This window comes from Cottoperca gobio, chromosome 11, assembly GCF_900634415.1.
Source record: "Cottoperca gobio chromosome 11, fCotGob3.1, whole genome shotgun sequence".
NCBI lineage: Eukaryota > Metazoa > Chordata > Actinopteri > Perciformes > Bovichtidae > Cottoperca > Cottoperca gobio.
This window is the reverse complement of record NC_041365.1, coordinates 13009289-13025684: the sequence shown is the minus strand read 5'-3', so window position 1 is coordinate 13025684 and position 16396 is coordinate 13009289. Positions and strand designations below refer to the sequence as shown.

General features: G+C 39.6%; 2 protein-coding genes across 2 annotated transcripts; both read left to right on the top strand.

Moving 5' to 3' along the window:
• Positions 1-352: 352 nt before the first annotated feature.
• lsm10 (LSM10, U7 small nuclear RNA associated) lies at positions 353-3369 on the top strand. Its single transcript, XM_029443303.1, has 2 exons — positions 353-489; positions 2099-3369. Exon 2 carries the CDS (start codon positions 2133-2135, stop codon positions 2547-2549), a length of 417 nt encoding a protein of 138 aa, XP_029299163.1. The 5' UTR covers positions 353-489; positions 2099-2132; the 3' UTR covers positions 2550-3369.
• A 4195-nt stretch (positions 3370-7564) lies between these two features.
• Positions 7565-14148, top strand: LOC115015743 (protein eva-1 homolog B). Its single transcript, XM_075074137.1, is given in 4 exon segments — positions 7565-8171; positions 11967-12113; positions 12626-12804; positions 12806-14148. Coding segments are annotated over 3 exon segments (495 nt in total). The 5' UTR covers positions 7565-8171; positions 11967-12046; the 3' UTR covers positions 13055-14148.
• The last annotated feature ends 2248 nt before the right edge of the window (positions 14149-16396 follow it).

The following is a 16396-nucleotide window of genomic DNA, read 5'->3' as shown; positions in this document are numbered from 1 at the left end:
CGTCTGTGTGGGTGTAATAAGGAGAAATTCTACAATAAAAAATAAAATCACAGAGTTATTTAATGTGCTTAACTTTAACCGCCTGGGGAAGAAAAATGACTGTAGGACACATCTATGATCGTATAATTCACTTGTATTTATTTATTTGGAATTCTTATTTACTATACAACTTGACATAACATATTTATTGCCATTTTTACATTATCCTTCTGATCCTAATTATGATAATTATGATTTATACGGCTGCTATCTCGGCCCGTACACTCCTGTAAAAAATGTTTTTAAACTTGGTTTAAAATGTCTATATAAATATGGGGAGCCGCCTGCAGAGGGCGATGCGGTTCTAAATTGACCCAAATCTGCGACGTACTGAAAAGTGAAACGTCATCACGCTGCGCTTCCTGATTCGGACTTGTTGCGGGAAAGCCAATTTGTTTTCATCTTTGTGTGCGGAGCTTTTCACATTAAATAAGGATTTAACTAATCCAGGTAATTCTAACACACGTCATCTAAGAGTATAATACGAACGATGTGCTTTCTGGAGGCTTTTCTGTACTTGGTTGGGTCGCTGCTTAAGCTAACAGATGGAAGTTTGCTAATTCAGCTTCGACCAGGTTTCTCTCATAATAAGACAATTTAACCTACAGTCACTTGACGACGGTCACTAAGAGTACACTGATGAACACAACCGCTGGATGGATGTTAGCCAAGCTAATGTATAATAGAAACTATATATATATATATATATATATATATATATATATATATATATATATATATATATATATATATATATATATATATACACACACACACACACTGTATAGCATCATCTGTAACGTTTAACTTAAAATAAGAAAACCACACTTAATGATGTTAAGGATCGTATGTTTGAAGTTATTCCAGTATGAAGGAGCCTATATATATTTATTTATTTATATATATATATATATATTTATATATATATATATATATAAATATATATATATATATATATATATAAATATATATATATATATTATATATAATATATTTATATTATATAATATATATATTTATATATATATTTTTATATATATATATATATTTATATCTATATATATTTATATATATATATATATATTTATATATTTCTGTTTGGAAACCTCCTTTAATGCACTTACAAATACTAATACCCTCTATGTAATAATACGGTTTTAATTGGATATTTTATTTCCTAGAGTAATAATATCACCTACCTACCATTTATTTCCTGTCCTGAGTTCCCACAATGACTCCTGAGTCTCTCAGTCTCCAGTAATTGTGCAACTCTGCTGATTGACTCTTAATTAGTGCTTTATTAAAGGAAGGTGAGCTTAAGTCTGTGGCTACGTGCCAGAAAAGACAGTCAATGCAAGTGCCTAATTAGAAAGACAAAAAGTGTAGATTTTGATTTATAACTTCAATTAATTTCTTGCTTGTATCTTCTAATTAACATCGTTCGAAATTTAACAGAAAGTCCACAAACTAAGGATGTTTTAAAGCTTTTCATTGACCAGGACAATTACTACATTTTTGGTTTTAATAATAATAATAAATTGTATTTATAAGCGCACTTTACACTTGAATAAACAAAACTCAAAGTGCTACAGAGTAAAAACAATGAAGCACAATATACATTTTAAAACATTTGGTAGACAGACAAGACAACAGATGGATGGTCAAAGTCTAGTAAAATGCTCTGTTATAAAGATGGGCTTTTAGGCCTGTTATAAAAGCATCCACAGTCTGTGGCGTCCTCAGATGTTCAGGGAGAGCATTCCACAGTCTGGGAGCAGCGGAGCAGAAGGCTCGATCTCCCATGGTTTTGAGCTTGGTCCTGGGTTTTACTTTAATGAAAACAGGACCAGAATCAGCTGAATTAGTGTAGTTTTCTCTACAGCATGTTAATGTGGCTCACTTCACAGTGACTGCAGCATTACACAGACATATTACATACAGTACAGACTGTAGACAAACGGCAATAAAACATGTTACACAATAAATAGCAGTTTGCATTTGATAATTCTGTTTTTCTTATGAATTGTATGGCAGTAACTAATCTTCTGCTTCTCTGCAGGTATCCCTGACCTCTGGAGATCCTCTTCATCAGCATGGAGTCAGAGAGGACTGAATCCCCGTCGTCAGGCTCAGCGCCCGTAGCTGAAGTCTTCAACTCCATCCGGGAGCGCACAATCGCAGAGAACAGCATGGTGGTCCTGCTGCAGGGCCTTCACGGACAGGTGACCACGGTGGACCTGAAGAACGAGAGCACGGCGCGGGGACGCATTGTCAACGTCGACGCCTTCATGAACGTACGTCTGGAGAATGTGATGTACCGGGACAGACGGGGTAAGCTCACCCAGCTGCAGGACATGTTTATCACAGGCAGGAATGTCCGCTACGTCCACATCCCAGACCACGTGGACATAATTAAGACCATACAGAGCCAGCTGGCCAAGATCCACCGTGTCCGCAATTTTGCCAGTCATGGAGGAGGCCGGAAAGAGTACTCCAAGAAAACAAAATAACTTATTTTCTTTTTCATAGAAGGACAAAGCTTTTGAAAGACTAGTTCAAAAAATACTCGGAGACAACGGGCAGTTTATCTTTTTTTCAGATTTGAGGACAAGCATCACATTCGATCAGCAGTTTCCAACCTGAAGGGTCACAAAAAGATTCAAGGGATAAGAGCGAAAAACAATATTTTGTTTAAAACACATACGTGGTTTTTCTAATTCTTTTGTTTGTGTGAAATACTGGATACTTTCACCTCTTCGGGCCTCTAAAAATCCTGCAAATGAAACAATCTCAGACGGCAAAAAGTTCCCCTGCTCGCACCTTATGTGCACACTACAGGCACCACCTGTGATGACAGGTCACATGCTGAACAGTTTGGTGATATATCCTGACCAATTTTTTTTTTTTTTTAGGACTGCAACTAACAACTATGTTCATTATTAATTAATTGATTAATCTTTTGTCTGCGGTCACAAAACTGTGACCGTTATAAATGATGTCTCATTATAGCCAAATATATTGAGTTTACGGTGATAGAAAACTGAGAAAAGCAGCAAATACTGACATCTGTGAAGCTGTTTTATTATTCTTTGGTTGAAAAATGACAAACAATTAATTGATTATCAAAATAGTGGCAGATTAATTTTTCTGCTGATTGTTGCAGCTCTACAAACATTTTTGATGAACCACTGGAGCAGGTAATGAGTTGAACACCATCTTTGTGTTTTGTTTTTTGGGTTTGAATTTGTAACTGAAACACAATATCCTCAATTTCTTTACAATTCTTTTGTATTACAGACAGCAATAATTAATAAATACGCTTGCAATAAACTCATTTGCCTGCCCCAAAGTTGTCTCTGTTCCTGCACATGAAAGCTTCATTAAAACAAAAAGGAACTTTTTTTCCCCTTGCTTTTAATTTGCACACATGTAAGACTGCATAAAATCTAGATGATGAAAAAATAAGAAATGTGAAAGGAGAAGGCTTACACAACCAACCTTCCCTCAACATAAGGAGACAAACTATAACAAACAAAAAAGTAAAAGAAGACGACGCAGGTTCTTGTCATCTCTCGCCTTGACTACTGCAACTCCCTCCTCGCTGGACTGCCTGCATGCGCCATCTGACCTCTACAGCTCATCCAGAATGCAGCAGCCCGACTGGTCTTCAATCTACCCAAGTTCTCCCACACTACACCGCTTCTCCGCTCGCTTCACTGGCTACCAGTGGTGGCCCGAATCTGCTTCAAGACTCTGGTGCTGGCCTACCGTGCTGTGAATGGATCAGCCCCTTCCTACATCCAGGCCATGGTCGAACCATACACCCCAGCACGTTCACTTCGCTCTGCATCGGCCAATCGGCTTGTTACTCCTTCACTACGGGTGGGACCCAGATTCCCCTCAAGCAAAACCCGCCTGTTTGCTATCCTGGCTCCAAAATGGTGGAACGACCTTCCCATTGATGTCAGGTCAGCAGGACAGTCGCAGACTGAAAACTCACCTGTTTCGACTGCACCTCGACGAATGAAAAAAAAGAAATCTGTTCTTTGTATGTTGCACTTACATTGATTTGGCTCCAAACAAATCCAATAAACAATAAGAGGGAAAAGAGTAAAACATAGTTTGTATATAAACACATGTATAATTAGACTGAAATAAGACGCATTAAATGTGATCATTTCTTTTTAAAATGTCTAAGTTTTCTTATCTGTACACCACGGTGTCGGAGGGACAACTGGCCATGTTTTGTTTTGTAAAAAGAAAATGAAGATGATCAGCCCGTCTAGTATGAATGAAATAAAAAATAATACAATTACAGTTTTTTTTTCAATCGCTAACATCCTTTCGTCCAATCTGTAGTCACATTTTCAAAACTCTACCATTAACACAATTAATGTCAATTAACACGTTTCTAATATGCTTACATTTTCTTTACATACAATCTTACCCATTACCAAAATTATGAATCTTTCTTTTTGTACTTACTAATGTCAGAACTCACAGCATGTCAGAATTGAAAAGTGAATGTTCAAAACCTTCAACATAGTACAAACCCTCTGCTTCTGCAACTACAGCAGCTCAGACGCTATATTGAAACAGCTGATTTACAATAGGTTGTGTAAAATAGACTGCCAGGGGTGGATAAGGCGTGCCAAGCGTTTCTATCCAATGTGCACAGCGAGAGACGACATGAGATGTGAGGTGGATGAGAACATGTAGCCAAATGCTGAACGTGAACAAGCATTGTTGTGTTTTTCTGTATTTGTGTATTTTATGTTTTACACATTTGGAGCCGTAGGACATGTATGTTGGATTGTATGTTGATCACTGGCAGCAGTTTCATGTTGCTAATACAAATACAGCTTTTACTGCAGCAATTCTGTCACTTGCTGTGTTAATTGTTTAGAAACATTTGCTTTAAATGCGTGTTAGCAATTATAAAAAGAAACTTTGTGGCCCGGAGTGTCAGTGTATTTGCTCTTGAGCACCACAAAGCCCATCTGTCTGTCTGTGAAGAAAGTTAATAACTGCCCACATGCAGGAAAACATTAGTCACCATCAATGCCAGTCTGGTGGAGGGAAAAACAAGCAGGCATGTTTCCACTGCTTCCACCTCGCAAACATCTCTGCTGCGTGCATCAGGGAGCTGTCACTCTCCTGTGAGTGGTGCCGGGCAGGATGCGACTCTGTTTATAGCCAATAGAAACGATCAGAGCGGGGTGAAAGGAAGAGAGTGTTTCGCTTTGGAAACTGCCGTCCCAGTGTTCTCCCGATACACGAATACGATTGAGGAATTTGAGGAATTTGCAAAGGGGTATGTTATTCTTACAGAGTGTCAGGAAGAGGACAGGCCTGACATAACACAGGCGGAGGCAGCTGGTGCAGATAAACCCTGCACTTGTAGATAGATGAGATTCACAAGCCATGTCATTTTAAGTGAAACACTGCATTAAATAAAGGAATACGCACACAGGAATGTCCCTCGGCGGTTGGGTAATTGTATCGCCTGTGGCCTTGGTGTGTTTTTAGGGACATATTTTTCCCTTGACTGCTTTAAAAAAAAAAAAACCCGACATTGAGAGCATCTGAATGACAGCAGCCCACATAATCACTGCTTACTGCTTTGCTAAAAACACGACTGAGTGCCACATCAACACTCACTAAACTCAGAATAGCTCTTTACAGAGGCTCAACCGCAAAAACAATTCTTTTACAAGTCACAGCCCGGTTCAGTGTCACAGGCTCCACCAGCGGTCAAAGAGGTACTAAAGTAAAAGTACCAATGCAACGATGCAAAAATACTCAAAAAGTACTTTAACTTAATACTTAAGTAAAAGTACTTAAATTCTAAATACATAATAAATAATAAATACAATTCTGAGGTACTTGTACTTCACTATTTGTAGTTTACTTTTTACTCCACTACATTTATTTGCAGATTCAGATTATTAATACGAAATATAAATCAACAAATACTTTACAATAGCATCATATCAATTTGTATTAAACCAAATGGGAAAAATCACAAACTACGCAGCAGTATACAAAGTTATATTGTTACAACCTTTACTTTACGTCTCACAAGGAGTAACATTAAGTTTACACATACTTTTAAAAATGGAACCAAATCAACAAGAAAAGGCTGCTGAAGCACTTTAATTGTCACATTGAGTGATTGATCAATCTGCGTCTCAAATCCCACACTAACTAAAAAATAAACTCAATTGGTCTACAAAGACAATACTAAGCTCCCGAACTAACTACGGAACAGGAGAATAAGGGAGACGCTAAATAAATGTTGGAGACCAAGGCTTCCTAAAGGTGACCAAGAAACAAAGACAAAGTATGAGTTAACACAAGGATTCATCAGTTAAACTCAGAGGCCTGGAACACTGGTTCTGGTTCTGGGCGTTGATAACAGATGCACTGGCAATCCTATCCTGTTCAGGTGTGGGTGATCAGGCACTGAAACAATAGAGGCCAGAGTGAAGTCGGGGGACATAACAAATATATATAAAATATATATAAATACATTAAAATGAGTCCCGCATTAAAGTGACGCTTACACATTAATGCATCAATAATTAAAATCCAATCATAATATATATGATATAGATGAGTACTTTACTTTTGGTACTTGAAGTATATTTTGATGCTAATACTTTTGTTACTTTTACCGAAGTAACATTTTTAATGCATTACTTTGACTTGTAACGGAGTACTTCTGCACTATAGTATTGCTGCTTTTACTTAAGTAAAAGATCTGAATACTTCTTCCACCACTTCTTCTTCATCTTTTTGTAACATTAGCATAAAATGGTATATGTTACAATGTACTTAAAGGGAAATGTCGCCACCTTTTATGTGGATGTCCAATCAGTGTTGATGGTAAATGTAGTGGATTGAAGCAATAAATCCCTCAGTGCGTGCTATATTGAGAGAAAAAGCGGAGTTCTCCTGCGGCAAAATCTGTTGTTATTCCTGCATCTAGCGTCATCATTTGACGTGACAGTGACGTAGTAGGATTACTTCAGCTTGGATATCTAGTCTCCGCCTCCACCCTCGCTCATTTCGCTTGTATAGCAAACTAGTTACGTTTCCAGCAGCTGAAAATGACATCCTAAAATATGAGTGCAGAGGATGCTACGGGCAAAGAAATGCAGCAGGAGAGAGGCTGCATTAGCTGTGCAAGAGGATATGGCCGGCGGGGAACCTCCGTGTGTCAGAAGCTTGTGCGCAAGGCATCCTGGTACATGTAGGCCCTGCCGGCAAGGCTCTGTGAGAAGGATTACTTAGCTTGCTTGGTCAATATAGCACGCACTGAGGCATTTATTGCTTCAATTGACTACATTTGTCATCAACACTGATTGGACATCCACATAAAAAAAGGTGGCAAATGTTCCCTTTAATTACTTTCCACCTCTTGATTGCACCAAACAGCTGCACCTGCTGGCTACACTGTTCGTCTTAATAAACTCAGTTAGAGACACAAACTGCACTGCTGAGGTCTTTTTTCCTCCTCCCTCGACGCTTAGATTAAAATACAAAGAGCTCAATTAATCCACAAACCCCCAAAGGCACCGCAGCCCTGTGCCCATGGCAGCCGATTCCTGCAGCTATTTCCTGTCCCACCCTCTTGGCTTAACAGTGAACAGACCTCACTGTGGTGCGTTTGTGGCCAGCAGAGGAGCGATCACCTCCCTCTGGCCAGTAGTGTGGCTCAAATCTGCACAGAGGCAGAATATCTCCAGTTAAATTGTGATCTTCTATAAAAGTGAGTTCTTTGGGCCTTTTATTTTGCAGTTGCCAGTGGTACATGCATGCGTTTCACTTATCTCTCAGGAAGAGGAAACACCTCCTTCTCAACACATGTGAGGACTGTTTCTGGCTGGTCCTCCTCTGAAGGATGGCAGGGAGTGGATCATAGTGGAGGGCTGCTCCCTCGGCAGCAGCTACATCATCTCCTCTGTCACAAACACTGAGTGGCCAACAACCTCTCACTGCTCCTCCGTCCAAATTATGGGATCTTATCTGAGTGTTGGCTGACAGACCAGGTCCAAACTTGGATCTAAATTCTTTGTTTTTCTAGTGGAAACTTTGTGTTTGCTGTGCAACTCTCATCCAGGTCCAAGGTGAGTGATAACTTCAGATGTTTATCTTTTACTCTTTTTCTTGTGTATGTAAATAATGTAAATGATGTAAATAAAGCTACAGGACTTTTCCTGTCAGGAAAGCTCTCTCAGATGCTAAGATCTAGAAACATTTTTACATTTTCAAAAGGATTTTCCCACTGCAGTGACGTTGCTGTCAGGCAATAAACAAGGCAACAAACTAGTTTATTAGTAGGGCCTGCACCATGTTCTTTACAATACCACAGACCATAAAATCATTTATAGGTGAAGTAGCTATAAAGCAGAGCGAGAGAAAAGAAAACCCTGGTAGTTTTATGTATTTTTATACTTTTTTGAGCCCTCTATCCTTCACCTTCTACTGTGCTTGATGAAAGTGTTCTGACAGTCTGAAAGACAGCAGACGTTTGGTGGGCTACTGTAAAACAACAAGTCTTATATTCATTGGTTTCAGGTTTCATATTTTGACTTAAATAAGATTATCTAAGCAGGAAGTGTGGGAGGGTTGAACGGGAGTGCATTTTATGGGGTTACATAAACAGCTACAGCTGCCGGGCTTTGCATGTGAAGTTATTGGACTTGTCTGGAAATGTTAGGTGTAAAATCTGTCTGCCCGAGACTGCGGCGGCTGTATAAAATGGACATTTGTCTCCCTGTGGTATTTGTGCTTCCAGCTTAGGCAGACTTCACCACAAGCTGCCCGCTTCAGGCAGTCAGGAAGTTCTGCAGAGCTCCGCATAAAAACACATGTATTTTAGTGTAAATCAAGTGAAACAACAGAAGAAGAGGGTGAGCGTGTTTCTGCAAGGATACAATAGTGTTGTTTGTACAAATAGTCTCCATCTTATCCTTTCTGTCTATAAATTAGTCCTAAAAATGTACTTTCTTAAAACAAGTGAAACTAAATCTGCCAGTATAGTAAGATAATTTCAACTTGTTTCAAGAGGTTTCTAGAAATGAGTCTGGAGCTTAAAACATGAAAGACTAAAACTCACTGCTAGAATTAAGGGGATTGGAAACCAGTATAAATATAAAAAACAGCTGACTGTTCCACTTCTTTTATGAAAACGATGCTTGCGCTTTCTTACCGAGATTTAGATGGGAGGATCGACACCATTTTCTAAATCTAAGTCTACACCCAGCAGCTAGTTAGCTTAGCTTAGAATAAAAACAGGATACAGCTAGCCGGGCTCTTTCCAAAGGTAACAAAATCTGCCTAAGGATAGCTGATATACGTGTTACATCTTGTTTGTTTAATCAGTACAAACAAACCAAAGTGTAAAATCAGTATTTTGATGTCTCAGGGCGGATTATGTGCGTCAATATTTCTTGGTCCAGTGCCTGGCAAGAAACATTGCCGCACACAACTCCCCCGTGAAACAGCAAATTGTTGTCTTTACACAACACAAACGAGACATAACGTGTTAGTCAGTGAGCTTTAGAGGTGTTAGTAGGTGGATTTAGTTACCCTTGGACAAAGAGATGTATGCTAAGCTATGCTAACTGGCTGCTGGTTGTAGAAAGTTGTATCAATCTTCTCTTCAAACTCTCCACAAGAAAGCGCACATATCCAAAAATGTCGAGCTATTCCTTTAAGGACTTAATAAGAAGTCATATCTACAGTGTGAAAGATGTTTGATCGGTGGACATGTGGAAGTGCTGGTTGTAAGGGCCACTCTTTAACTTTACACAAGCTGAAGCGGAAACTAAAATGCCCACTTATGTTGTTAAGGTCTGGGGGCCGCAAATTGAGGGTGCAGATGGAGTCATGCTTCATCTGTCTGTGAGTTAAATGTCGAAGAGAAGGCAGCGCTGGTTGAGACCCACTGGTTCCCATGAGTCAGCGGCCACCATAGAGACTACCAATGTAATTGCCCTCCTTACATTTTTTTAAAAGAAAGGCTTTGAGAGTGCACAGGGTCTGCCAAGAGTCACCAGGATAAAGATCAGGGTGGGAGAGCGACCCAAGCGCCCGAGTGGCAGCGATTGGAGCGGGGCATGATTTTGTTTTCTCCCTGGAGAGAAAGCACCAGAAAGAAAAACATTCGGCTCCCACGCACATTGTTGTTTTAATGAGAGGGAATGTGAGGGGGTGGGAAATATCAGTCATCATGTTTACATCAAGCTTTATAAAAAAAACATTTTAGGGACTACTTCAGTAGAAAGTAGTTCCAATGAGGTCTGGGTTAAACAGGAAACACATATTACTGTTGAATTTTTAACCAGCAGCGTGTCTCCAGGGAGGGCAATGGTCCCGACTGAAACAGCTATTGGATGGATTACCATGAAATTTGGTTCAGACAAATTTATGTTTTATCCACAGGAGCAAGAATGACTTTTTCTGTAGTACCACCGGCAGGTAAACATGTTTAATTATCCAATGGAACATCTATTAGATTGGCACACAACTTTGTGAGGACATACAGGTTTCCCAGAGGATGTATCCTGATGACTTTGATCATTTGAATTTTCCTGTAGCCATTGAGCGATTGGTTCCCTTGTGTCAGGGTCCCCACTGGCCTTAACTGACAAAATGTCAGTCAAAGACACATGTGCTAACCAGGAAGAGACTCAAAATGACCACAAAGAAACATAACTAAATAGAGATGCAAAAAAGCTGAAAAGAGACGCAAAGAGGCTCACAACGACTATGAAAAGGGGCCAACCAACTAAAGAGACACAAATGGACTACAAAAAGACACAAAGTGACTACAAAGACAGGCAAAAAGATGACAAAAAGGATCAAAACAACCTAAGACAAAACTATTACAAAGAAACCCAAAACAGGGCTAAAGAGCAAACATTGTCATGCTGACACGTTAAGCTAAGATGGTCAACATGGTAAATATTATACCTGCTAAGCATTGTTCGTTGTGACTGTTTTTGCAGTTAGTGCGGGGCTACAATAACCTTTAAATACTAACAGGAAATCATACAATACATGTCGGTCAAACTGTGAGTTTGAAATGTCACATTTAAATCTCACAGATAGACATTGAAATGTTTTTTTCCCAAAGATTTAATTGTTTATTTTTTGTCTTCTGAGCTGTCCCTGGGGCTGTTTCACCACCATTCACATTTAGTTGTAATTATTTGCAGCTGTGGTGCAGCTCCTCAGCTCCCTTAGTGCATTGCATTACGGGACAATAGAGTACATCAACCGCACACACAGAAATCAAGCTTTTTTAGTATGAATGTTGACTTTTTTGAGTACTGTATTCAGTGCGAACACAGAGCTTTTGACTTTATCATAAGGCATCCTTGGAAATGTTGTTTTTTCTTGAAAATATGAAATATGGAGATATTTGTTACTTTGGGATATTGTATTTGTATCCATTAAGAAAGATACTTTGGCGAAAAACCTTAAAATAAAGGTACTCACATGTACTTTTTTTTTAATAACATGGTAATAGCTGGAGTTTCCAAGTGAAATCTATCATGCAACTTGTTTTCTGTGGGAAAAAAACGATCAAACAAACCCCATGTGCTTAACGTCGGGGAAAAGCCTCCTCAGGCACTGATGTCATAAATATAAACATCCCCATCAGACACAGGGGGCCTCATGTTTCTGTCCTCACCGCAGGCTGAGCGTAACACATTTACGAGGAACACAATGTGCTTTCTCCTGACCTCTGACCTCTGATCTCTGACCTCTGGTTTACATCACAGGGTTGATGGGTGGGGGACATTTTATCAAGCTTTTGAATGAGCTCGGACTTCCCTAGTGAGTTTAAAAGTTATTTTATGTATATGAAATCCGATGCTAACTGTCTGCTTGTGTGTGTGTTTTTGTGACAGGATCTGTCGTTGGTGTTGGAGTTCAGTGTGTAACAGAAAGTCCTGGAGATGGTAGATATCTGAAGCCACAGTGAACCAGGATGGAGCCCATTAAGAGAGACATGGAGCTGCTCAGTAACAGCATGGCGACCTACGCTCACATCAAAGGTGAAAAACCTCAGCGTGTCTTTAACTGTGGTTCTGAATCTGGGGCTCGCGGCTTCATCAGTGGGTCACGGCAGGAATCTCTGTGGTCACAAGATGATTACCAGTATTCGAAAAAAATATGAACAAAACCAGTGGCAATTGAGTTTTACCCAAATGTTCTCTGATCTTTCTCGCGTGACTCCAGGAAACATTTAACAAATTATTTAAAGAGCGCAGCCGTAGAGCATACGTCATGGGGGACGTTTTACATTAATCGTAGTACACACAGCTTTATTTAAATGTATTTATATTTATTTTCATTAGGTAAACAGTTTAGTATGAAGATTGTCTTTTTTAGAAAAAGGGCAAAAGCCGGATTATTTTGTGCAAGAAAACGTTGTCAGCGTTTGGATCAAACCGGCATTTGTTGCTATGGGTGCCGCCAAAGAGAACGAAAGGGAAATCTTCGAGATTGTAACTTTGAGAATACGACTTGACTTTGTGTTGCTCATTGTGTTCCTCTGCCCTCACAGCCAACCCCGAGAGCTTCGCCCTCTACTTCATGATGGGCGTCTGTTTCGGCCTCCTCATGGCGCTGTGCCTCCTGGTGTCCGCCATCGCCTGCAGAACTCGCCGCCACAGCAGACCTCCCCCTTCCCCCGAGAGGAAGCAGCTGAAGGAGTCCAGCGAGGAAGAGGATGATGAGGATGACGGATGAGGTTGCGGAGGAAGATGGGGAGGAGGCGGAGATCCCTAAAGTGACAATGGGGCCCTTGAGCGATGGCAGCAGCCAGTCTAACGGGACTCTGAGGAGCGTGAATGTGTTTGCGTCATCTGAGGAGCTGGAGAAGGCGCGACGTCTGGAGGAGAGGGAACGAATCGTCAGGGAGATCTGGAGGAACGGACAGCCGGACATCCTGGTCACGGGGACGGGGACGATTGGACGAGTGCATTACCACTAACAGACACTTTAACTGAGATCCACCTCACTGCCTGCAGAGGGAGGACAGGACAATAGAGACATTTTGATTTGTGTGGCGGCCCAAAGTGTTCAATGTTAAAATAAGGGACTGTAAATGATTGGAGTGGTGAACCTTACGTTTGCCCTCCTCAGGGTCATTAATGTTTGAACCCTCCTCTTGATTCATAAACAATCAAATAAATGATATCTTGTACCCCGATTTAAACCTTAAAATCTTAACTGAACTTCTAATGTGCAACACCAACGTACACATAAACAGAGATTAAAAAAAGTTCAATAAAATGAAATAATGTGCAATCGTGCAATCCCTGAATAAATAAGATATTAATAAATAAGTAATCATGAATAAATACAAACAAAATATTTAATATATTCATGATATTTTCAAATCCAATTAAAACGTTATTTTATCTTTATTGATCAAGAAAAACCTGTTTGTTATTATTATTTTTCCTGATTGAAAAAGAGCATTATAAAATAAAAGAGGTGTTGGAAAAATATATAAACATATTGAAATTAAATTAAAATAAACTCAATAAACTATATATATATATATATATATCTTGTCTGTATTTATGTGTTTATTCTTCGTGTTATTCAGTAATTTAATATTGAACACTTTTGGTTTCGTACACTTTGTATTATATTGCTTGTGGCATAAAACAGATTTTGTATGCAGCATATTTGGCTTCATCTGTATTTTACTATATCTTTGCAATGTGAATAATAAAAAACAACACTTTTTCAATCAACAACAGGACATATATTTATCAATAGATGTAACAGTGTGCATCTGTGATTATTTGTGCGTCAATCAATACGCTCTGTTGCTTTCTGGACAATAATTAAATAAGAAAATCGATATTGAGTCCGGCGCCGAACAATGCTAAATATTCTCTGTGTTCTAGTCTCTCAAATGTGAATATTTACTGATTTCTTTGTCTTATATTATAGCAAATTGAATAATTTTATGTTTTGTATGTACTAATTGATCTATTAATGTTTTTAAGTAATCACTTGTTTTCAATTATTAAAATTGCTTGATTTGTCTGAGCAACAATAAAAAAAAAAAAACATATTCAAATTTACAATGATATAAAAGAGAAAAAGCAAATTCCTCATATTGTATCAACTTAAATCAAAGATAGTTTGGCCTTTTATTGTTAAATTACTTAAACAATGAATTAACTATTAAAAGAAATGTTGATCCATTTTCTGTTAATCAACTAATCGTTTAATAATGTTCATTTCAGCAATTTGAACACATTTTCTTGGGGACTAGAAAAATTGTGATGGGCATTTTTAATTTTCTCACCTTTTTTTTTTACTCAAGAAAATAATCTGTATATTAATCATAAAGGAAAATAGTGATTATTTGCAGCCCTGATGCTAAACTGCAGCAGCTGCATGGTGGGTTAATCTTAGCACAGAAGCTTCCCACAGAAACCCTCCAGTCTTTTTCCCAGCCTTTAAATTGGCTTGTGTCTCTGACCCCATCACTTCCTGTGTTTCCCTTTCCACAATTCCCAGTGCCCTCCCTCCCTCCCAGCTTCAGTTACAACATTGCAGCTCTCTCTGCTGAAGACACGTCTGTTCAGCGGCTATGAAAGATCCATTCACCTCAGCCGTACTGTAGATATAACCAATGCAGAGCTTCCCCAAGTGGATCCAAGCCATGTCCCAGGAGACAAGTCTGTTTTCTGTTGGCTGAATATTCCTCCTCCGTCCATGTAAAGGTTCAGTATACGACTGCAGTAGCTTGTGTCCGTCGAGTGGCATTGAATGGAGATAGTTGTAGGATTTTAAGAGAAAACCACTCTCAATACTCACAAACTGAGACATTTGTGACCTGATGGTGTGTGCTAATTCTGGGACAAATAGCTTATTCACACATGTACGGGGCCCCTCTTTAGCAGCTTGCTTTTGCCACCTTGATACTTCATGACATTTGCTTATAAACAGAATTTTAAACAGAGCAGTACATGTAGCTGAAAGCAGATGTGCCTGACATATCCGTGTGGTGGAAACGTATACGAAAAATAGCTCACAATTTGTCAGAGTCCAAATACGTCCAACTTTTCATCACTTTTCAGTGACGTATACAGATACGCATGTCTAACCTATTGATAGCGCATCACTTCCTATACAAAATGTATCAGACGAATGCCCAACGAATGCATAAGATATACAAAAATATGGCGTATACAAAATATCGGGAACACGCTGGTTTACGTTGATATAAGGTAAGGTACAAGTAGTATTCATTAAGAGCATGCAGTGTTACGCTGGGTTTCGTTGTTCAACGCTGAGTCTGTGAAAATGTTTTGAGTGTGTACAAAGTTTTCGGACATACCCGACGTGTGCTTCATAAGTTATGCAGACGATACACATAAGTTACGTTACGTGTGACATACGTGAATACTGAATACGTACGTGAATACCTACGTAAATACAGTACATGAATACTTACCTACGTAAATATAGTACGTGAATACTTACCTACGTAAATATAGTACGTAAATACAGTTTTTGGGAGCTTATTGGGGTTTGAATATAGTATATAGCAGGGGTCGGGAACCTATGGCTTGCTAGCCATATATGGCTCTTTCGATGACACATATGGCTCGCAGACAATTTTAAGCTGACATTTTAACAAGTAATAAATAATTAGTCTGTGTCATTTTAAAGTAAAACATTTAGCAGCGGATTTTGTTTTAGTTCTCCCCTCTCCTTTCCGCCACTCGGTCTCTGACTGTAACTGTGTGCGCACGTGTGTGTGGGGGGGGGGCGGAGCCCTGCCCTTCGCGAAACAGCTGAGGAGAAACTGAGCAAAGCAAGCAGTAGACCGGGGGGGTCAAACTCAATCATAGAGAGGGCCAACATTAAGGCATCGTTTCGGGGGTGAAGCTTGGAAACTGCAGCGCCCACAGAGTCACACTTTGCTTTGAGTGTGTCGTTACACTGGAGGTCAATCAGCTCCATTTGGATGTTCACATGTGCTGTTTCCACGTCAACTGCAAACGGATTGCTGAGCAGTTCGTGCGCAGTCGGGAACACAGCGGTGGAGATGGTTTGTCAGTGTTTGGAAACACGTAGTGACCAAAGTTTCCTTAATGCATCCGAGTCTCCCACAGGCAGCTCGGCTTAGAAAGCTCTCACTGCATCATACATGTCTGTGATCACACGGCCCTGAAGCTGCAGGTTTAACAGTGAGATGCTTCGTTATGTCGCACAAACAGGCCAGCTCACATCGTCCCAGAGATCTGTGGTGTTTTTCCCTTTGCTTCCAAAAACGGCCAGATTTCCTCACGCAACTCGAAAA

Excerpts from the sequence above, each read along its gene's own strand:
- lsm10 (XM_029443303.1), top strand. The coding sequence starts at position 2,133 with ATGGAGTCAGAGAGGACTGAATCCCCGTCGTCAGGCTCAGCGCCCGTA.